The following is a 22,370-nucleotide window of genomic DNA, read 5'->3' on the forward strand; positions in this document are numbered from 1 at the left end:
TTCATTTCTTAAGTTTTCAGATACTACTCCCATTCCCAGAGAAATGAGTTTGAATAAACTAACTAGTAATATAGTTAAGATATTGACAGAGTATTTTGTTCTAATATCAACTGTATTAGCAGTTACTAATGCTAATAATTAATTAATTAGCATTAGTATTACTGAGGGATTAATTTTACCTGTAGCCTTTTTTTTTTTTTTCCCTTTTTAACGTAGAAAAGAAAAAATATCTAAGAAAACCAAGAAAAAAATCCTAAACCCCTAGATGCCGGTAAGCTCTAAGGGGCTAGGTTATATTTGCAAAGTTAAATAACCAAACAGAAGAACTGCTAGCTAGCTTCAATGAGCCAGATACTTGAACTTTCACAAAGCCAATGTTGAACTGCTGTTTTTGCAGAACCACCACACTCTACAGGTCATAAAGGATCAACTAGGAACATAAGGGAAAGCACATATATATATATATATATATATATATATATATATATATATATATATATAAACACAACAGTGCTGACTTGGGCATGCGTAATCTTTCTGGAACTGCAAACACAGAAGGCAGTAGCTTAGGCGGCATGCTTCTTGTCAAACTGCTGCCCTGCTTTTCTTTAGGGGATCTGAAGACATACAGTTGTGTAAATGGAATTCCTCATGTCTAAAGCTTTCCTTCCTTCATAGCAGTTTTGCTGCAGACACAGTTCATACTCACTGCACTGATGTAACCTGCAAGCTAAATTGGTGGGCTAACCAGTATGAATGGTGTAAACTGAGGTTGACTGGGAATCGCCCTGCAGCAACAGATGCTGTCTCTCAGCTCCATGGTCTGTTAATTGCACCAATTTTCTTATCTGTTGTGGATCCAGATGTCTTACCTGGTGACACCTACATCAGCTGGAGATGGGTTCAGGTTGGTCTCAGTCAGAGCTGTGATGGTGACAGCAGTTAGTGAGGGGAAATAGAGCAAAGTAGTGAATCTACTTGTTCGATCTAGCAATTGCTGTGAGACTTCTGGGGGCTTTTGTCAGTATTCCTACGTCTACAGCCTTAGCAGGAGGTAAGGACAACCCAAATGCAGGTTGGCACTTAGGTTTACCCATGTTAGCTATTCCATATTTGAGGTCTCCACGGCATTCCTTCCTCAGGGGAGGTGTTGAATAAAAGAAGGTAATAAAATACTTCAGTGAGCCATGTAAAATACGTAAATAAATAAACCTTGATTGTACTTTTTTTTTTCCCAGTCCCTCAGGGACTGGTGGACCTAACACTGATTTCTTTTGCTTTGGGTTATGTAATGACTGGAGAGGTTCTGGTGGTGGAATTTTAACCCTTTCTGTTCTGGACAACCTATACACTGACCTTAAGGTTTCCCATGGGAAACAAGAGAATTTGCTTAATCTCTTTGTACGGGGCTAGCCACGGGTTATTGAAAATGGCCTGTTGTTATTGTGCCAGTGAATAAAATGTCACAAGTAATTTTGGAAGAACTAAAGAACAAACTAATTGAAGGACCAGTCAGTGAAAGTCAGAAAAAAATCATCTGTTTTTAATATCTACATAGGCTCAAATTCAGCTTTTATTTCACATATAAAGATATAAACTCTGAGGTATGCACAGCTCTTTCTAGTATTACCTATGGCACTATTTTTATGAAGTTGCATTAAGCAATCCGATCAATAATCAAAGGCATCTAGATTCAAATTTAAAGGCAAATCGCATTAGTTGTTCCTGCTTCAAAAGGAACGTTAGATGTCTGAAAGGAACAGGCTTCTCTTAAAAAAGATTATTTTTAGGGGATATCTAGGAAAAAAAAATAGCAAAACCAGTTTGCAACTGGCAATGTAGGATTATGTATTTATGAATCCCCAGGCCACGTGTTGTATGGAGTTGAAGCAATTCCTTACCCTTAGAGATGGCTGCTCATAACTTAAGAATGTGTAAATACAGAACACTCCCTGAATAAATGCTATGGTTAGGAGCCAAGGGTTCTGCAAGTTAACAATGAGTTATTGTTGCTGTTATTGTTTATGATACCTTTTAATGGAATCGTAGAAGCAAGACGTAGCAGGTCTACACAGGAATGGATGTATTACAATTGGGAAAATTTGCACAGAGGCTGTACTTGGTCTGCAAATTGTTTACTGGTAAATGACATCATACACTATCTACTCACTCCCCAGCACCTTTTATTTATAAAATCCCAATGGACTGTGGCCTTTTATTTCTATAGCAACCTTCAAAAAGGGCCTGGCTAACGTGGAGTTGCAGACTTTCATATGATGTGAAGTTCCTGCCAGTTTATACCCTTTATTCTTTTAGTGTGTGTCATGAAAATAAATCTGCTACCTCCATCAAGATTTTCTGAAGAACAAAGTGCGAGGACAAATTCTTTTCAGCATTACACCGAGGCAATGTGACTAACTAAGGACTGTATGATGTAACTGGGAGCAGTTTGGCTTTTGCTGTATAGTATATGTATAATAGAGATGAATGGAAAAGTCAGCAAGGGAATATTTTAGGCTGAGTGTCAGGAATTGTTTCTTTTTACAGTGAAATCTTTTACAGTAGAGAATAGTCTCTGGAGAAAAATGGTGGGAGCTCCTTTACTCGAGTCATTAAAAACTGGACAAACCTCTAGGAACACTGGAACAGTCTTGGATTGGCAATGATATGAACTATGAGCTCTTTTTCATCCCCAATTTCCATGAAAGACGGATAGATTGACAACTGTTGAGGTAGTTTTAGTGGTGTACTGCTAATGCAGCTCTTATATTTGCCAGACCAGGTTTTCGAAAGACATTTGGACAACAGTGTCTGAAGTTATTCGTAAATTACACAGCATGATGCCAGCAAAACTCTGTTCTTCAGGGAGGTGGCTTTCAGCAGAAAGAATTCAGTATGTTCACTGTTGTCCTCATCAGATTTCTTGCTTGTTTTTCTCTTGGGCAACTAGGTCCATGTGAAAGACTTTCCTGTGAACTAATGGAACAATGGTCATGATGTACCCATTAAACATCACCCAAACTGAGCCCCTGTCTATCACTTCAATCACGGTTGCTATGAAAAGTGCCTGGCTTGGAGGATCTCTTCAGTAAGTTTTAGAGTAGTTGATGTGCCTTGGCCGCACTAACATCACCTCCCTAGTAGAGAGGATTTATTTACTTGTAGGGGGAATAGGGAAATCTGAGAATTAACTGAGAATGAATTGGAAAGGAGTTTCCACCTGACCAAAAAGTTAAGGAAGCTTAGAAGTGAAATAAGAGCATACAGATGGAAACATTTCCCATTGCTGGTGTAGAGCCTTTTATAGAGAATTTAAGCCATTTAATACTCACTTGCTTTTCTCATTTGCCTTTCACAGATCCTTTAAAAGTAGTTCACGGGTGCTGATGAGAACCAGTAGTCTATGTTCACAAACATCCATGAAAGGAAATGGAAGTGAACAGCTGTGCTCTGTACAGTGATTTTTGTTCATCAGAAGGTGACTTCTACTCAGTTTTCTCTTCTGTCTTTAAAAGTAGCCATTACTGGACCTGTCTTCTCACTCGCTTCAAGTTTTTGAAGTTGACAACTGTAAGTTAGACGTAAACAGTCTTTTCTTACCAGAAAAATTCTGAGTAGCCTGGGTTGATGCATGTTGTACATCTCTGCTTCTGGCAGAGAAAGTGCCTCTGCTGTAGTTGCAGCCAAGGAGCTCCAACAGCAAACAAGGAAAGAGAGAGGTGGATCTGCTTCCCTTTAAATAAAGGTTCTTCATTGCTACAGGAAAATAATTGGTGTTTCATGCCTTGTGATCCTTTTTGTGTTCTTATTAAAAATACACCAAGATCTGACTTCTTTATAAAGTTTTATATTATGATATGCTTGGATTTAAGGAATCCTTTTGGATTCTCTGAACACAATACAGAACTGCTGCTGATCTCCCTGTCCTCACTAATGCTGAGTCATGTATCATTTCTTTGTTTTGTATATGTAGAATGCACGACAGTGTTAATGCTTGTAAGAATAAATGAAATAAAACTTCATCACCAGATGTCCTGCTCAATATAATTATTTCAAAAGTAGATAAGAAGTATATGATACACCTGTACAATAATTATTAGAAACTGCATATTAGCTGCTTTAGCACAGATGTTCCTGATGGTGGCATTTACTTTTTTTATTCCTTCCAGGTGGAGAATTTATTGGTTGTTGATGTTAATCTCTGACTCTTTTCCTTCTCTTCCATGTTGGCTCCAGAAATCAGGATGTAAACCTTAGTTGAAGGTGGCTAAAATCCCAGGTAAAGATGAAATCTATTGTATTATTTAAACCATGCTTGGCAGTCAAGGAACTGCAAGTTAGCTTATTTAGTTAAACAATATGCCAGGATTGTCTTGTTGTGGAATTAGATAAAGCCAAAAAGTTTTAGGTGAAGAGTGTAGGGTGTGAGAGAAAACAAAGGTAAGGATGTTTCCTGCAAGACACAGTGGACCAAATTAATCTTAGAGTTATATTTTTAAATTTATTTTAAATGAAAAATATAATGATTATAAGAAACACCATGTTTGAAATGAAACCAAAAGAGAAAAGGATTGTAAGTGGCTTGAAAGAAAAAAATGTGACTATTAGTACCTTTATTAGAAATATTTATAAAACCTTTAATCAGATTCAAGTTCTAGAGCCACAATGCAGTGTTTGCATGGTTTCAAAGAAGACCACTGCTGCTTACTACTGCTACTCTGTCACTTGCAGATGAGCTGGGAAGCATCTGCTCATCTTATGTCATTTAATTTGAAGAAGTACTTTTTAGGAAAAAAGAGGAAGAAATTTGGAAGAGGAAGCAAAGATCTTAACCAATGAATAATTATTATTACAGAAATAATAAATAATGATCATGCAAAAGATCTGACAGGATATAAACTGTGCTGAAAAATCACCTCGCCTTGTAAAGTAACCTGCCAAAAGCTGCATATATCCTAATATGTCATTTGCCTTATTGTGCTCATTTAAATCCTATGAACTAATACGGGGAAAAAACAAGACTTAGATCAGACTATTTTTAGTTTCCAGTGTGTGTGACAAGGAACTTCTCCCAGTGCACTTGGGTAAAGAAATGGGCAAGGAGAAGGGAAGTTTGGTATAGCTCAAAAAAAATATATATATATTTTCTTCATGGCAGAGGCCATGAACTGAACTGTGTTACTAGTTGGGAGCAAGAAAACCAGTTACCAGCCTTTCCTGGCAATTCTGGCTTTTGGCAGAGAAGCTGAGAAAGCTTTCCAGCTGGGGAATTGTGGTGGAATCATTTTGCCTGGGGAAAGGCCTTGAAAGGAAGAGCACATGTGAGGAAGAGGGCCCTGCTCTGCAATAGGGCATCCTTGGAGGGGCTGGTACAAGCAGTCCCACAGCTGCATGAAGGTATATTAGGAATTATGCTGTGAATGCTAACAGATTAAAAAGAGTACTCTTTCAAGCCTCTTGGAAAGTCCTTACCTGACCTTGAGAGAACAGAGTCAGAATGTATTAGATTAAACCAATCATCAAAGGCAGGAAAATTAAGTAGTTTGAGGCTGTTTTATGAGCCATCTCTGTCTATCTGCCTTTCTTTCTACATATATATAAATGTATGCATGTAACCTATTTTGACTGCACAATATGTGAGCTCTAACACCATTTGGAAGTGTTACACTTGGCACGTGTAGAGAATTTCTAACATGCCAGATAAAGCCTGGGTCCTTTGGAAAGATGAGATGGCAGTCAGTCTGGTTTCCCGCAGGGGTTATGCATTGTTTATAAGCTTTTAATCGTATCTCAGAGTTTTGAAATAATGTTTTTGGGAGCTCAGCCTATTGTTTTCATCAGTTCTGGCTCTTTGAGCACTGGGAAGCCAATAATTTGGGGATCATCACTTGCTCCTTCACAGAAGGTGTTAGGACTTATGAGAATATGAATGGAGCTTGATAGGTTGCAAATGGCTAAATATGTCAGCATTTTGCTCAGCCATGAACTTCTGACTAAGATCACAGTAAACAGACAACAGTCCTGGTGGGCCATATTTCACAGAATTGCCTCAAGTGAGGTAGAGGTGTAAGACTGTGATCCTTAACATATTTCTTTAATTGACAAAATTTCATTAGTTTTCCAAGCTGTGTTTTTGTACATATTCCCAAAAGTGTATTCAGTTTACATGGCAAGGGCTTGGTAACAGGGGGGCTGCTGGGGTGGCCTCTGTGTGCAGAGCCCAGCAGCTGCCCTATGTCAGATCAGAGCTGGCTCCAGCTGGCTCCAAAAGGGACCTGCTGCTGGCCAGAGCTGAGCTAGGGAGTGATGCTGGTTGGGCCTCTGGGAGAGCAGATTGAAGAAAGGGAAAAAAACTGCTGCACAGCAGCAGCTGGGAGAGAGGACACCAAGCTCAGTGCAGAAGGAGGGCAGGAGGTGCTCCAGGCACGCAGCAGAAGTTCCCCTGAGGCCTGTGGAGAGGCCCCTGGTGGAGCAGGCTGTCCCCCTGCAGCCCATGGGTCCCACATGCAGCAGATCTCCACGCTGCAGCCCCCCCCGTGGAGGAGCACCTGGTGGAGCAGGTGGATGTGGCCTGGAGGAGGCTGCGGCCCATGGAGAGCTCGAGGTCTGGTGGTACCTCCCCTGCCCCATGAGAATAGATCCTCTGCAGAAGGTATAAAACATTACTCAGGATTTGGACTAAAGTTCATATGTGATGTGCAGATTGTGAGGCTATGTATGATAAAATAAGTATTATAGTAATTTAACAAACATGCTATGGCAATATAAATAAATGTATAAATATGCAACCTGTAATTACTACTGGATTTATGCCCTGCCAGACTCTAAAAAATAATTTAGCAGCAGCAACAACAACAAAAAAGCAAAACACCAAAAGCCTAATAATAACTGTCATACTGCAGAGCACATTTATAAATATACTCCTGATATTAAAGATGATTTCTTTGGGGTTTAATATAAAATAAGAAAGCCATTAATATTTTCCTTTTTTTTTTTTTTGGTGCTTTAGGAAATCCTATTTTCAACTCAGCATTGAACTATCTTTACTTCTTATCTGCATCAGCATGGTTATTATTAGTGCTTACCAACATGAAGAAAGATTTTAGCGTTAACATCTACAGGATGCAAAGTGACTGTTTTGTAAAACGAGCTGGTTTTCAGAAATAGAGTTCAGCTTCTTGCAGTGTGGCTCTCTGAATTTTGGATGAAATCAGGAACTTGGGTTTACATGGGAGGTATACAAAAATTTATTTTAGGGTATCATCAAAGTCACCACAAAAACTCATGAATTCAGAGCTATTCTTTCTGAACAGGCATAATGTGAGCAAATTGAGATTCTGGACTTTGGAAAAAATGCAAAGATTTGCTTAGCAAGACTGATGAGCTGTTGGGGTTTGAAGTTTTAGGCTGGCAAGGGGAAGCTTCTGCTTTGGAAAGTTGTATTTAGTGCTATTAGTGGACTTTTAGCTACGTTGCAACAGAACAAATGGAAGTCAGAACAAGATAGTATATTGTAAGAATCTCAGGCAGGCACTGTTTAACCAAATGGTATTTTCAAGACGTCTAAATCTCATAATGGTATGAGAGATGGATATTAAAACACAGAAGCTTCATATCAAATGGATGAATCTGTATGCCATGTTTCTATCGATAGATTGTCAGGAGCTCTTCTAATCCAAATAAGACAGGGAGACAAATGGATGGAGAACAACTCAGCAGGAAGAGAGCTGAGGTTGCTGGCTCAACGTAAGCCAGCAGCATACCCCAGCAGCCGAGAGGGCAAACTGCGTTTTGGAGTGCATTAAGCGTAGCATAGTCAGCCAAGCAAAAGAGGTGGTTCCCCTGCTCTGTTTAGTGTTAGTTCAGCATCACCTTGAGTATTGTGAACAGTTCTGGGCTCACAATATAAAAAGTATGTTAAGGCACTTGAAAACCTCTAGAGGAGGGCAATGAATCTGGTGAAAGGGCTGGAAGGCCCATCCTGTGAGGGGAGGCTGAGGACACGTGGGGTGCCCAGCCTGGAGAAGAGGAGGCCGAGAGGTGACTTCCCTGCCCTCTGCACCTCCTGAGGAGGGGAAGCACAGAGGGAGGTGCCGGCCTCTGCTCCCTGCTCACTGGTGGCAGGATGTGTGGGAACAGCACAGAGCTGGGCCAGGGGAGGTTTGCTCTGGCCACTAGGGAGAATTTCTTTACCATGAGGGTGGCCAAACACTGGAACAGGCTTCCTAGAGTGGTGGTTGATGCCCCACACCTGTCAGCGCTCATGAGGTGTTTGGGCACTGCCCTCAGTAATGTGCTTTAACTTTTGGTTAGCCCTGGAAGTGGTCAGGCACATGGACTCAATGATCTTTGTAGGTCCCTTTCAACTGAACAATTCTATATACATATTTGATATATATATAATCAGGATTGACAAACTTCACTGCATAATAAGCTATCATTTAATTTATAGATGCATATAATATAATGTAGTATAATTCAAACTACAACAGGTTGCCCATAGTTTAATCTCAGTGTGTACTGGTGTCAGAGTAAAATCAGAGTAGATTTTTTGGGTGAAACTTCATTTTTCATTTATTCCAAAACAGAAACTTGCTGAAAGTATTACACAGATATTCCAGACACACATCTCTCAAACTTTGAGGTCAAGAATTATTTTGTAAATATTTGATCTCTCAACAAATGACATGAAAAATTATGTATTATTACTTCAGTAGGAGAGTGACAATTTTTTCTTCAGAGTTTCTTCACAGTCTAGCTTTGACTCAGACCTGACAGTTAATTCCAATTTAAAAAAGGTAAATTTTTATTAGATTTACCATGAAATGTTACGTGGTTCACTCAGCTGTTTTCCATGTGAAGTGTCATCAGGGAATCTGCTTTTTAATACCATTTAACAAATAGCCAAGTGTTAATAAGTGTGACATTCCAGCTCTTTGAGATCAAGAGATCTCAAATCACAGGAGAAAAATGGTATTATCTCCTCTGCAGAGCCTGTTGAGAGGGGAAGTAACAAGGCAAGAGTTTACAAATTGAATTGGAGGTGCTGGATACATACAGTGATATTTACTCAGTTTAGATTGTCTTAATGCCTTCTGAAACTAAATTAGCTACAAATCTAAATGATGTCCTTGAAAATCCTTTTGAGACTGACTTCAATTTCTATCCGCTTTGCATTCTAGGTGCTTTTTTTTTTTTTTTTCTTTATGGGAATAGAGCACTACTGAATTACTATTTAGCCAGTAAAGACAAAATCTGCTGGGGGAGTTAGCAGATCCAATGGAGAGCAGAAGGAGGTGTGTTGATAATGACTTCAGCAGAGCAAGAAACAACAAGAATGACACCCGTTTAGTATCCTTCACGTGAAACAATGCAGCATCAAGGTTTTAAGCACAGCTGTTGCAAACCTCTTTGGGATCCTAACTCTTCTCTCTCTCTCTCTCTCTTTTTTTTTTTTTCCTCCTCAATGAATCTCTGTCAGTGAATGCCGCCAGAAATTTCTAGAAAGCTTATTTCATTATCTGGAGAGTGGGGGAAAACCTACATAAGAGTTAAGCAGATAAAGGATTCTATACATCTACCCATGTTTTTCTCATTCCTCAAGGATATTTCTTTTTTCCTCTCTTGGAGCTGGTAATAATTTTTTATTTTCCTGTATTTTTGAGAAAACCCACCACCAATTTATCTTCCTTATATGTATTTTCTGGTAGTTCTAATTTCAAATGTTTAAGATACTACCTGTTTATTAAAATTGGTAATAAATGACCACAGCTAGTAAATCTTAATCCTAGAAAACAAGAAACATGATTCTCATGTCATTTAAATGCTCAGATACCATGGCAAAAAAAGCATGAAATATGTAATGATTATGTGTAATATTGTAATAGGTAAAACAAAGCTTGAGTTTGAATCCACTTTTACTTATGAAAATCAGATAAGAATCTTGGAAGAAATCCACTGAGTTGAGGGATTTCAATGTTAGCTGAAAATAGCAGAGATATACTTCAACGAAGGCTGATTTTGTTACATTTGAAAAATCTCCAGTAAGAGAGGAATAAATAGAAAATAGTGCCACTACTCTCTGTGAAGAACTCTATTAAAGTTTTCACTTCTATTTGGATTAGGTTTATCTGGCAAGGGCTTGGTAGCAGGGGTCTGCCAGGGTGGCCTGTGGATGTAGAAGAGGGTGGTTGGGGGAAGGTCTTTTTAGTTTACTTTTAGTTTCTTACTGTTTGTAGCCTTGTAGCAATTGGTAACATACGACATTAGTCTCCCTTATGCTGTGTCTGTTTTGCCTGTGACGGTAACCGGTGAGTAATCTCCTTATTTCACCCCCTGAGCCTTTTATCATCCTCTTCCTTTGAGGAGGGGGAGTGAGAGAGCAGAGTGGAGGAGCTTCTCCACCTGTCTGTATGAAAACATCACAATATTCTGAAAAGAATTTCTCTAAGAAAAGTCAAGAATTTCCTTTCTGAATCTTTCTGAAACTGGGGAAGTTTAACTCCCTCTGTAATTCAGCATGGGGTGCTTTTGCTTTGGCTGGTGAAGATGAAGGTAAGTGAAAGCAGTCTTCACATCCCTGTGAAAACTTTCTATTCATTTCCTTTCTGAGGGAAGAAGAGGACCTAAGAGCAGTTTCACCAGATCAGATCACTCAATCGGCAACCTGTCTTTGAAACCAGAAGTAGATGTTCGTAGAAAAGACGTATGAGCAGAACCTGAACAGTGATGATTCCATAAGAGATGGCTTTCTCATCTGTGGGTTAAAGTCTAGCTTCTGTGCAAGGAAAAGAGAAGTAGCAGCTCTGTCCTCACTGGTCATGTTCTTCCAAGCCTGTTTTCTTAAACACGTTTTGAGATGGGAGATTGCATTTTTTAATCAGGATATCCAGCACTTGATACAAAAACAGGTGGCCTAGTGAGGCTGTTCATTTGAATTGCCTTTTTTAGAGCTATTGAGCTGACATTTTCACAACACTGCATCTGATGACTCCAAGATATTTGTTCCTAAGTGGTAATCAACACTTTAGAGTACATTTTTTATGAAGAAAGTTTAAATTGTTTTTTCTTTCTCCATGTGCTATACTGTGCATTTGTCTACGTTAAATTACTTCTATCACCTTATTCCCCAATCACTCAGGCTCATAATTTGGGCCTCCATAGTTGGATCTCATCTTTATTATCTTGGATAAGAGTCCCATACCATAGCATTTCCCATAACAAGCCAAACATTTATCTGGCAGCTGAGAGATCTGTTTGTTTTGGAATAGAAATTTGAGTTTAGGTTTTAGTATCACTTTTTTTTTTTCCCCCAATGTTGCATAAGTTCTTCTTCTTTTTTATTTTACTTTTGGAGAGGAAGGGGTTCTGGACTGGACCTGGGCTGTTACAATTGGATCACAGTGTCAGGTCCATCTGCTGTTGGCTTGAGAACTGTGAGCACAGTTTGGGTGTTGCCGTAAGCACTCAGTCGCTCAGCACATCATCTGCCTAATGTTGAACTTGTCAGTACTGGCTCTGCGGCCCCCCAGTATCTGAAGCACAGTCCTCAAAGTCAAACTTTTATTTCTATTCTATCTCTCTTCTAAGGCTAATGTGACAGTGAAGGAAATATGTGCTGATGTCACAGTCCATTTGTTAACACAATCACAATTCACTTCATGTAGTTCTTTTGGACAAATACACTCAGAGTGATTATATTTGTGGCATTTTCATCTCTCTGTGACATTCTTGGCAAAGTTCTCTGTGGGTAAGCGGAAGGGGCCAGGGAAAAACAAGAAATGCCTGCACTCTTACAGTTTCCTCTCCAGTCTTAAGCATTGTTCTTTTTAGGTTGCAGGACTCACCTTCTCAGATATTTTTTTCTGATTTGAATGAATCTTCTGCATTCAACCTGCTCTAGATCTAGATGATTCACAGTCAAATATACGTCCTTCTCCTTACACCCAGCCTCTCTGGTTATCTTCCTATTGTTCTGCTTTTCTAATGCCAACAGCACAGCGTCCTCTCCTGAAGAAACTGCTCTGTGCTAAGTGCAGTGTACAGGTAACTTGGAGTTGTGTGCAGTGGGAACTCAGCAGCGAGGTGCTGCTCATCCCTAATTTGTTGGGGCTACAGGCAGCCCAGGGCCTGGAGAGCTGATGCAGCAGCCAAAAAGGCTTTCAGTGAACTGCAGTTCCTCAATTGTACCTGACTCCCTTACCTTCCTCCCCAGCTCAGTATTGACATCTCAACTGTTTAACTTATTTATATATTTATTTGTTTTAATATTTACTATATTGTTTAACCTGTTGCTCTGACTTTCCAGTGTGTATGTTAAACAAATTTGAGATTATTCTGGGTTATTTTCTTTGGCTTTTATCCACTTACTAATAATTATTTTTAATCCTAGCACTGCAATGCTAGGGGAAAATCAGATCCCAGTAAAATAAGCAAGGGCGTTAGATTCAGCAAGATTACTATTTTCCACTATCTCTGTTATGATGGCATGTTGTAGCTCAGTGTGATTATTGTTGGTATTAGAAAAAGGTCACAGGCTTGGTAGTGACCTGAAACCAGGGTTTTATGGCTGATCTTGCCTCAGTGGCTGCAGTATCATTCAGCACCTCCCCTGCTGGCACTGGCTCCCACAGTGCTGGGGTGGAGAGGCCTGACCCCTGTTCCCGTCCTTGGGGAACCAGCAGCAGCCCCCTGAGTTTTGCAGCTTGCAGGCTTTTGCTAGGAGCCAGTGTGCAGGAAGGAGACTGCTGACGTATAAAGCTGTATAAGCTGATGTATAAAATCAGCCTCCCACCATGAATGTCATCCTCCCAGCGAAGACCTCAGGATGCTGATGGCTCATCACAGTCCTCTCCTGCTCTTCTTGAGCAAGACAGAAACTGCCGCTGTCAGGATGCAGAGAGACATTGGAAGGGTAAACATAACACCCGAGTAACTTTCCTATATTGGTTAGGTAGTTTGGACTACACTGTTAAAAAAAAAAAAAAAAAAAAAAACAACAAAAAAAACAGAACTACCAGTAAATTCCTGGCTCTTTAAACATAGTGTTTTCCCTTTGGCCCATAATAAGATGTTGAGTGTAAAAAAGTCAAGGGCAAGGACAAAGGAGGACAAAATGTATTTTACATATCTTAAGAGCAAAGTCTACTCTACTTTAAAGGACTTGATTTTGGTATAAAAAGAGAAGAGCAAAGAATTGTAAGAAAGGCATTTTTTACCACTAAAATTATTTTCTTAAAAAGGATGATTACATGTAGGCATTGTGGAATGGGGACAGCACATGCAGCATTGTATGGATACAATATGCCAGTTAAATACATTTTAACCAATCTTTTTCTGAGCAAAGACTCAAATAAGAGATGACAGTTTTTAGAGAGTAGAGCAAAGGTTTATTGAGAAAAGGATTAATGCTGCAGAGGGCCTCTCTTTCCATCTCAGAGACTGGCAGACATGACTGTCTTTTGGGAAGCAGGAAAGGGAAATGGGTTTCCTCCACATCACGCAGACTTTTGGCCAAAAGTAGATGGTGTGAACTGGTGTCTGGCAATTTATCCGACTTCTCTAGATGCTATTAGCAATGGGGATGTAATCAAAAGTGTAGTTTGTTTTTAAGAGAAGTCTTAGTAGAAGTCTTTCCATGTCTTTGGTACATGTTGTAGTTCATAAAAAGCATTACCTAGACAGGAGGTGTGGTTCCACGCATTTGACTGTGTGTTTACACTGGATTTTGTTAGGAGGCACAAAAAAACTTGTCTGTGTATGTAGAAACAGAGGTTGGTGACTTCTTCAAAGTGTGGTTTTTTTCTGGTTTAGCTAAACCCTTTGTAGAGTAACTAATGCATGAAGACAACTACTAGAAGATTTTACAGATTTTGATGTTATGAAGGGGAACTGAAGGATTAAAACAAAGACATCAAAATATCATATGCTGTTTTTTGTCTGCTAGAGAATCAATTCAGCTGCATGTAACTTTAGGTTCTTATTACTGCAGAGGCGAAAAATGCAACCTTAATGTGCCTTGTAATCAAATCCAAAACCTCGGATCCCAAGCCACCATGCAGTTAAATGCTCTGGGAGATTGTTCTTTATCTTCTTGGAGGTAAAAATAAATCCACGAAGAAAGTGCAGTAATTCTTCCATATGTTTGGACATACTCATTCCCCTCCTGTTCATGAATGTTCCTTAATGTTTTCCCCACTAGTGGGTTTCTTTTAGCCTTGTACAGATACCTGATGGATGATCGATGTCCTGGAGCCTCAATTCTCCTGGGGCTTCCAGCCTAACCTTGAAGCCTTCAGGTGTCATATATATTCAATGCCTTGGAATTTTTTTCCATCCATTTTAATCCTCTATCATCAATCTGTTAACAATTGCTGTATGTTTTGTTTCATCTCAAGAAACATCTGGAATAGTCGTACATATTTAGTATTTTTTGTTGAAAGGATCTTTTTTATTTGGTCTCATATGTCATTTTTCTTCTTTCATATACTTTGCTTAGCTACCTATTTTCACTTAAATATATTGGGTCATGAATTTGTAAAGTGGATCCTTGGCCTGCCATCAAATAATGTGTCTTTGAGCAATTGACTATTTGTGCAGCTTTTTAGTAGTGAGTAAGTTTTCTGTATTATCTAAGAGATGTTTGACACCCTTTTAGAGAAGTTTTCAAATCTTTTCTAAACAACCAACTATTGTGACCAGACACAAACTTAGCAGTGCAAACATTTCCAAATAAAACAATAAACAATTAACTGACAGGTAAAAAGCTAACTGAATGCAGAAATGCAGAGTCTGTCTAACATCATGGTAGCCGTGGTCATTTCAATTCAAAATAAAGAATAATAGTTATAGTATAAATTTTTGGTATAACAGCCTATTGGGAAGAGCACTTTTGTGGGGAAATAAATTAAAAAAAAAGAAAAAAGAAAAGAAAAAAGTACATTCAGTGCCCATCTCAGTTCTCTGGTCTTCAAATCACATCTTGGAGGACAATGCTTCAAAGCTAACAAATGCACCAAGCTAACAAATAGTAATAAAATAGTGGTAAATGGGCAGAGGTGGAGGAATTGTTTGTTTTTCCTGGAAGTACTGCTATGTACAACTTGGAGTAGTGCAAGAATGTGAAGAAGGACCAAAAAGGGCACAACGCAGGAGTCCTGGACAACGGCGCCCTTCTCAAATGTGTAACCCTGGTCCTGGGGTGGTTTGTCTCCTCTTCTCTGTCCAGGGCAGTGAGCAGCCTCTGACACTCATGCCAGTGTAGATTGGGGGCGTAGTTAAAGACGGATCTAGGACACACATACGTCCCTGAGACCCACAATTTAGATGGAGCCTCTCAGTTGGGGGTCAGTTATCTTTACATTGTGTCAGCTGCCTCTGCTTCTGATGCCATGGAGAGGCATCTTAAAAGGAAATGCTGGCCTTTTTAAAATTTGACTAACAGCTCCTCTCCCTCTCCCTTTCCCTCTGTTCTCTTCATTTTCTTTAACTAGTACTTTGAAAAGAGCAGAAAATTTTGTAATTTGAACCATAAGCATATTAAATTAACTGTCACTCTTGGCTAATACACTTAAGGACTTTGCTTTCAACCTGATTTTAAAACTTGTTCATCTGTACTTCTGGCTCCTATGTTTTAGGAAAGAGGTCTAATGTCACTGTAAGCATTAAGATTTGGCCATGTTCTGTTCCAATGTAACAGTTCTATGGAGCTGCAGGAAGTTTTATTTCTGTTGCACATCTGCAGTAAAAACCAGGCATTTGAAACCTGAGCCCCTTAAGGGCCCATGTCTCAGAGATATTGATCATCTCCTGCAACTTTTTGTCTGCTTTCAATTCCCATTGCAGTCAGCAGGAGACAAGGCTCTCAGCACCTTGCAGGATCCGGCTTACAGAGGCTGCTTTTGGAGAAGCTTGTTTGCCTATGTATTCAACTGGCTGGATGATCTCTCATCAGATGGCTCCATATGTTATTGCACAACCCAGATATTTCTGCTGTCAGCTGTAGGTAAAACAATGTCTGCATTGTCTGGACTCGATTTGAGAAGTTACTAAATGAAAGCGAATTAGAGTAAATGGATTTAAGTGCTTTTGAATATATATATATATATATTTTACATTTGAAGCTGCAGTTTAGAATACTGCCCATATTCAGAAGGGAGGTCGTTTCTAGGAACTTCTCTATTCTAGTAATTTTCCTATTTAATAATTTAATAATTAAAGCAGTTTAACAATTAAAGAAAAGGGGAGATTAAGTCCTAGATGAAGTTTCAGTCCAATTCAAAATAACAGCCATGTAGTAATGAAGCACATAGGTGACTCTAGGACTCCAGTCGACTCAGGTGGTGGAGGCAATTCATATATGATGAGGTCCCCAAAGCATCTTCAAAAGGAATAGTGAAAATTTAGTATGACTGGAAATGACAACTACACCTGGCTGTCATACCAGGATGGGGGAGTGGGGGAAGAAGAAAACCTCATACAGTGTTTTCTGTGGAGGACTAGAGAAAATGTTTTTTAAATCAGTCCTGCAAATTTGAACATTCCCTTTTAGCTTCTCCTCATAGATGAATTTATGAGTAATGCAAATTATTGAACTTAATGCAGGAGCACTTATGCAGGAGATGATAGTGGGTGATCCCTTCATGATCCCTTCTACCTTACATTCCCTGAATAAAAAAGAAAAATCTAGAGATAGACTATACTAAACTAAAAGCTAAGTTCTACTTTATGGATCTTTAACACTATGAATTGTCATACAATGAAAAAAGAAAAAAAACCTATGGCTAGCATTTGAGGCACTGAAAGAGCTAATTTCTAGAAATGTAAGATACCTGTTAATTCAGTTGAAATCACGGGGAAATGGCACAGAACCTCAAAAAAACAACCCTGAACTATCTTAAATTAAGCAATAAAAGTTGAAAGAATTACTAAAATGTTGAGCTTAACACTTATTGAGTAAACTCTTTTTTCCCCCCAGCTTGCACATAGCCATTTCAAGTATATTTAGCATATACGTTCACTATACTCCTGCCCCTCCCCTTCTCAAATGGGAAAGAACACTTTAAGTTGCCTTCCCAGTTAGTTTTGGTCTTGAATTTTCCTGTTTTCACTGGAGTTATATATATGCCACATTTAGCCAAAATGCACAGTGTACTGACAGGTGAAAGCTGGTGATTTGAAAGAAATCCCTCTTTCCCACAGACTGAGTCTAACCTCATCCTGAGCAATTATTTTGGTAGTACAGTTTCCATTTTCCAAGCAGCAACACTGCCAAAGATTTTGGTCTGTTCAGTGCAAAACTTTCTACCTAAAAAAGTTGAAGCTAAATCAGCAGCACATTGGAATCGACTGGTGGATTCAGAACAAAAAACAGAGGAAAGGCACAAATATATATGCAAAAAATATATAATTTATAAAAAAGGCACAAATATATATTGAAAAAAGGAAGAAGAAAATCTTTGTTTATGCAGTTCAGTTTCTGAAGAAAAGCAGTTATGCTGAAAAGACTGGAGCCAATTCCCTCAGGCAGCGACTGGGTGATAGCTTTGCTCTGGCAATAGCAGTCTGCAGGTAGGAGCTCTCAGCTCCTCAGGGAGGTTGAAAACGCTGTGGTGTACCTCAGAGTTCCTTGGTAATGCACGCAAGCCTGATTTTTCTGTGCCCATGGAGGAAGATTACGTAGAGGGTGAGAGAGGAAATGGGAAAGTTGTGGAGGGTGCCACATGGAGTTCTGTGCCACTGGCACAACCTCCTCTTTCCTCCCTGTCTCCTGGAGCACTCAGCTTTACTCCATGTGTTCTTCTGGTAGCTGTATCCGAGGAAATTAAAGTCATTGAAATAAAATGCCTCAGTTGAGTGGCTTAAGGTACGAGACCTCTTGTAGCTACATCTTCCTATATTTTTTTATAATTATTTTTGTTGTTTTAGTGTTGTGTTCCCCTACTTCCATTCACACAACTCACTGCTGGGCCTTACAAAGTCAAATAGATGTTCAGAATTATGATCCCTGAATGTTAGATTTATTATTAATGAAGAACACGGTTGTCAGTCAGAGCATTGCTGTGGCTAATGCCATGACCAGGCAGAGTCACCCTCTGCCTCCTGGTGCGCTGAGACAGCTGTGGTAGATCCTCCCAAGCCCGCTGTGAGGGGCTGAGGCCTACTTCTGCCGCATGGAGCTGAGCTTTCATCCACCTGGCCTTGCAGAGCTCTCACTGTGTGCCACAGGTCCAGGAGAGGAGGCCAGGCAGTACACCCTGAAGTGCTCATACCCCAGTCTGTGTTTTGGTGTGAGGGGTTACTGCAGCATCCCTATGGAGTAGAGGAGCCTGCCTAAAGCAATGTGGAGCTTGGCTAGTGCCACTCGAAGCAAGAAATTGCAACATTTATGAGAAATATTGCTAATTGAAGTTCAAATAACAAAAACCATTGAAGAAACTGTTTTCTACAGGATTAATCTCATGAACAGGGAAGGGAGGGTGCAAACGAGCCATTTTGAGTTGCTCATTCGAACTCACAGCATACATTAAACCAAGTCAGATTAAAAGGCTGCCTCTTTATGAGCAGGCAGTGCTAAGTATGATAACGAACCAGGTCTTTTCACAATGATTGTGTATTTGGTTCACTCTCAAAAATAATTATTCTAGACTCTCTGAGGAAAAATTTATTTGTGCCTTTATTTAAAGAAAATATTTGAAAACTCGGGTACAGCTTGGTCTTGCTTTTCCCAACTGGAAGAAATATTCCTGCTTTCAAATAATTTTAACTGCTGCAAAGAAGCCACAGTCAACTTTGATCTGTCAGTGAAATTAGTTTTCTTTGTTAATAAAACCTGATATCTTGGACAGGATGTTTAAGAAGTGATTGTGGACCAGTTTTAACCATTGTTGTGCAAACAGGAGTCAGCGTTAAACTTGTGTTTAATAGAAGAGATACGCAACCTAAACACACACAGCAAATTGAGTCCCTCCACAGAAGCATGCAGCCTGCCTTGCTGCAGGCGGGCTGCTGCCCCCGTTGAGGTCTGTCATAAATCTCCTATTGCCTTTTTGATTCAGCATCAGGTGCTGTGACTGTGTAGCTGCCGTTGGGGGGAAGCTTGTGTACCTCTGAGCAGCTGCCTGGAGGGTCTTAAGTAACTTACCAATGGTTGGTGCAGGCTTTTGGTCAGATAAGACTTTATTGGTACGACTTTATTGGTAAGAATGTAGGCACTTCAAGGATTAGATGCAGGTTTTCTGGATATCTCTGTGATAGATAGGTTCCTAAATTCCTATCTTGATTCAGGCTGTGTGTAGCTAGATGTGTGTTTATATGTTTAACTGATGTCAGTGAGACTATTTACTTGGGTTATTCATGCCCTTAAATGGTTTAAGAAGGAGGCCTCAATGAGGTGAATCAGGCACCAGAAACCTAAAATAGATTTCCAATAAACCTAATTAATTCAGAATTCTTATTTTCATTACAATGTATTGAATTAAGTTAGATACTGAGTAGGAGTGGAAACAAAATGATGGACATGGTGGCATTTCCTGCCAGGTTGCGGGTACAGTACTTGTCATCAGATAGGGGGAACAAAGGTTAGCATAGCTGAGTAGGTATTTTTAACATTTGAGAGACAATTCCAGAAAAAAGTGTGGGAGAAAAGAGATGACAGCTTGCCGTACATGAGAAATCTGCCCAGTATTATATACAAGGAGACAATATAGCAGAGTTGTGTTGGGAAATACAAGAACCGTTGTTGATTTTATGAAGTTATATAGCACTTAACCTGGTATTCCCAGATGAAAAAGAATAAGAAGAAATCCATGTTTAGAAGTGAGGATGGCTGAAAAGAGGCAATCTGGAGAGGTGAAAATGTAATAATTTCCTCCAGCAGCAAACACAACGGAAATGAAACTCGTCTGTCTATACACTCTTACCATTTGAGATACTCTAGAGTATTTTGCAGGGTCTCCAACTGCAGTTCCAGAAGAGCTTGGGTCTCCTGTAGGTCCTGTGCAGACATTTTAAATGTCTTTCAGCAACCCAGATGTAGTGGGGGCTTTTGTTTAGGGAATGGAATCTCAACGTAGTAGACTTTACTTTTTTTGTGCTGACTTTTAAATGTGAAAAATTAGACTCAACAAAGTACTTATGCTCCTTTTAGTTCATTTTATTGGAAAAAGAGGAGCCTAAAAAAAGAAGGTAAGAACTTAAGTGCTGTGCTGAATCTGGGCCAGGTAAGGAAGTTCATCGCACACAACAGCTAGGGCCAGCTACGCTCCATGTATTCATACAGCCTTCCTGGGAACACTATCTTAAAGAAAGTGCCTTGGTTTCATGTGAGGAAACAATACAGAATTAGGAATTCGGCTGGATCACAGTGGGAGTACAGATCAGCTGAATGCAGGTGAGGGCTGTGATTTTATATAACCTGGGAACCTTTGGAGATACTTGCTTCATTAATGTTGGTCCTTTTAATGCAGCTCCCTAGGAGACGCATGAATTAGCTTGGTTTCTGTATTACTGTCTATTTGGTCTGACTGCAGAGAGATGATGCTGGACACGGGCATGATGAGATGTTTGGTTGTGCATGAAATGAGTCATCTCAAATAAAGATGGGAAGTAAGGCCAGCTGAAAATGATTGTACTTGGATTGATAAATAAGAAGTGAATGTATGTGTGAAGTTATTGTGGAAAGAAGAGCCGTATTTACTATGTGTTTTTTGGAAAATTTAATCATGTTGGTAGCGCAGTGCAATTTTAATGTTTAACTTTACATTTCTGTAAGAAATACATAAATCTTAGAAAGTAGGAGCCTAAATGGTCATTATGATATGACCTCGTGGATAGCGTTTATTAGTGCTGAATGTGAAGGGAGATGATTATCTACCAAAACCACAAACATTAAAACCCCCTATTAAGTGTGAAACCATTGGTGAGCCCCAAGGTTCTCATTTGTGCTAGGCCAGATGACCTGAACTGGTGTAAAGTCAAATTTGTGCTTCCTCGCCTTAGATCAATTCTGAGGAAAGCTCTGCTTTTAAGTCCAGGAGCATCTACTGCAAATGAAAGTCCACTTAAGCTTTAGGTAGGTGAAAGTAAAACATCTTCAAATATTTTACTATTAACTTTGTGCTATATTAAACTTCTCATTTGTCTTTCAATCAGACAACATCTGTTCTTTCTCCTATAAACTATCAGCTCTAGCTATAGCTAAACTATAGATTTACCTTACATAGTTTTTTAATTTCTAAATAAATACTTGTATGGTTCTTCATCATACTAAAAAGTTTAGTTAGGGTGGTTGCAATATGAATTGAAGATGCTTTTTTGTTGTTGTTGAAAATTATTTATTTGTCTCCGTTTCAACTTTTGTTTAAAACAAACACTCGCTAACTTCAACTCCACTATTAAAATAAATAAATAAATAAATAAAATGAAGAAGCACTTGGGGAAAAAAAAATGAACCAAATCACCAACAAAACCAAACCAAACCAAAACAAAAAACCAAAAACCCACAAATTCTGATTAAAAGCTGGGTAGTCCTGCTCATATGTGTGATCTTATCAGACTGGCCTTTTTCTTTCCAGATGTCACAGTTTTATGTGGTGTAAATGATACTCTCTTTACCCAGATGGTCTAAGATAGGAACAGCTTCTGGGAGGTATACACTATTTAATTCTGTACATCCAGTATCTATAAAAAAAGAAACCGGTCAGTAAAGTGTCTGAATTTTGCAATATTCATTTGGGAATAGAAGCCCTGAACTGACTGACTGCACACTTGACCAGATGTGGTCTCATCTTTATAGAAAACAACCAGACCACCAATAAAATTATTCAAAATATGACTCAGAGTGGCAATCACAGGACTGCTATTCTCATCATAACAAGCTCCACTGTGCACAAACAGTAAGGGTCAGATTTAGTTCTCATTTGCACTGGAATATAACTGTCTTAAAGGGAGGGGATTTTTTTCCTTTTTTTTTTTTTCTCTCACAGAGAAGTAGCTGACAGTGACTTTCGTCCCCATTTTCTGTACAGGCATAACATATTAGAAATCAGATAGGTAATTCAGCACATATTAATAGAACCAATAATTGGACACAGGGCTTAATGAATTTTGTTCTTGGATGGTAGTGTATGGTGCAGGAGTCTCACTGAAATGAAAGCCACATATCTGAGGGCAGAGCTGACCCATATAAACTGAGTATGGCCTCCCTCTTAAATGCCAGAAGCTATTGGCTAGTTTTCAGATGGTCTCCTTGGAAATGATGTGAAGTCAGCAAATAACCAAATGGAGAAGTATTTTAAATTACCTTGTTTTTGTAAACATGGTGTTAGTTTTCCTAGAAACGGGACCAAATGCAGCAAAGCTCACTATTTAGC

The 22,370-nt window shown here is 39.3% G+C and overlaps 1 protein-coding gene and 1 long non-coding RNA gene across 2 annotated transcripts in view; one reads left to right on the forward strand and one right to left on the reverse strand.

Moving 5' to 3' along the window:
- Window positions 1-1,105: 1,105 nt before the first annotated feature.
- On the reverse strand, window positions 1,106-3,470 carry LOC308194638. The gene is made up of 2 exons (XR_013950777.1): window positions 3,333-3,470; window positions 1,106-2,976 (listed from the first exon to the last, which is right to left on the reverse strand). It is a non-coding gene; the product is annotated as an uncharacterized lncRNA (long non-coding RNA).
- Window positions 3,471-5,101: 1,631 nt separating this feature from the next.
- Window positions 5,102-22,370, forward strand: part of LOC308194636 (uncharacterized protein) — a 201,012-nt gene continuing 183,743 nt past the window's right edge. Inside the window, exons 1-2 of the mRNA XM_080590772.1 lie at window positions 5,102-5,397; window positions 15,844-15,999. Coding sequence (XP_080446898.1) covers window positions 5,392-5,397; window positions 15,844-15,999 — 162 coding nt within the window. The 5' untranslated portion in view covers window positions 5,102-5,391. The remainder of the gene's footprint in view (window positions 5,398-15,843; window positions 16,000-22,370) is intronic.

The sequence above is a fragment of the Anser brachyrhynchus genome, assembly GCF_964034855.1.
Source record: "Anser brachyrhynchus genome assembly, chromosome: 4".
In the NCBI taxonomy this organism is placed as follows: Eukaryota; Metazoa; Chordata; class Aves; order Anseriformes; family Anatidae; genus Anser; species Anser brachyrhynchus.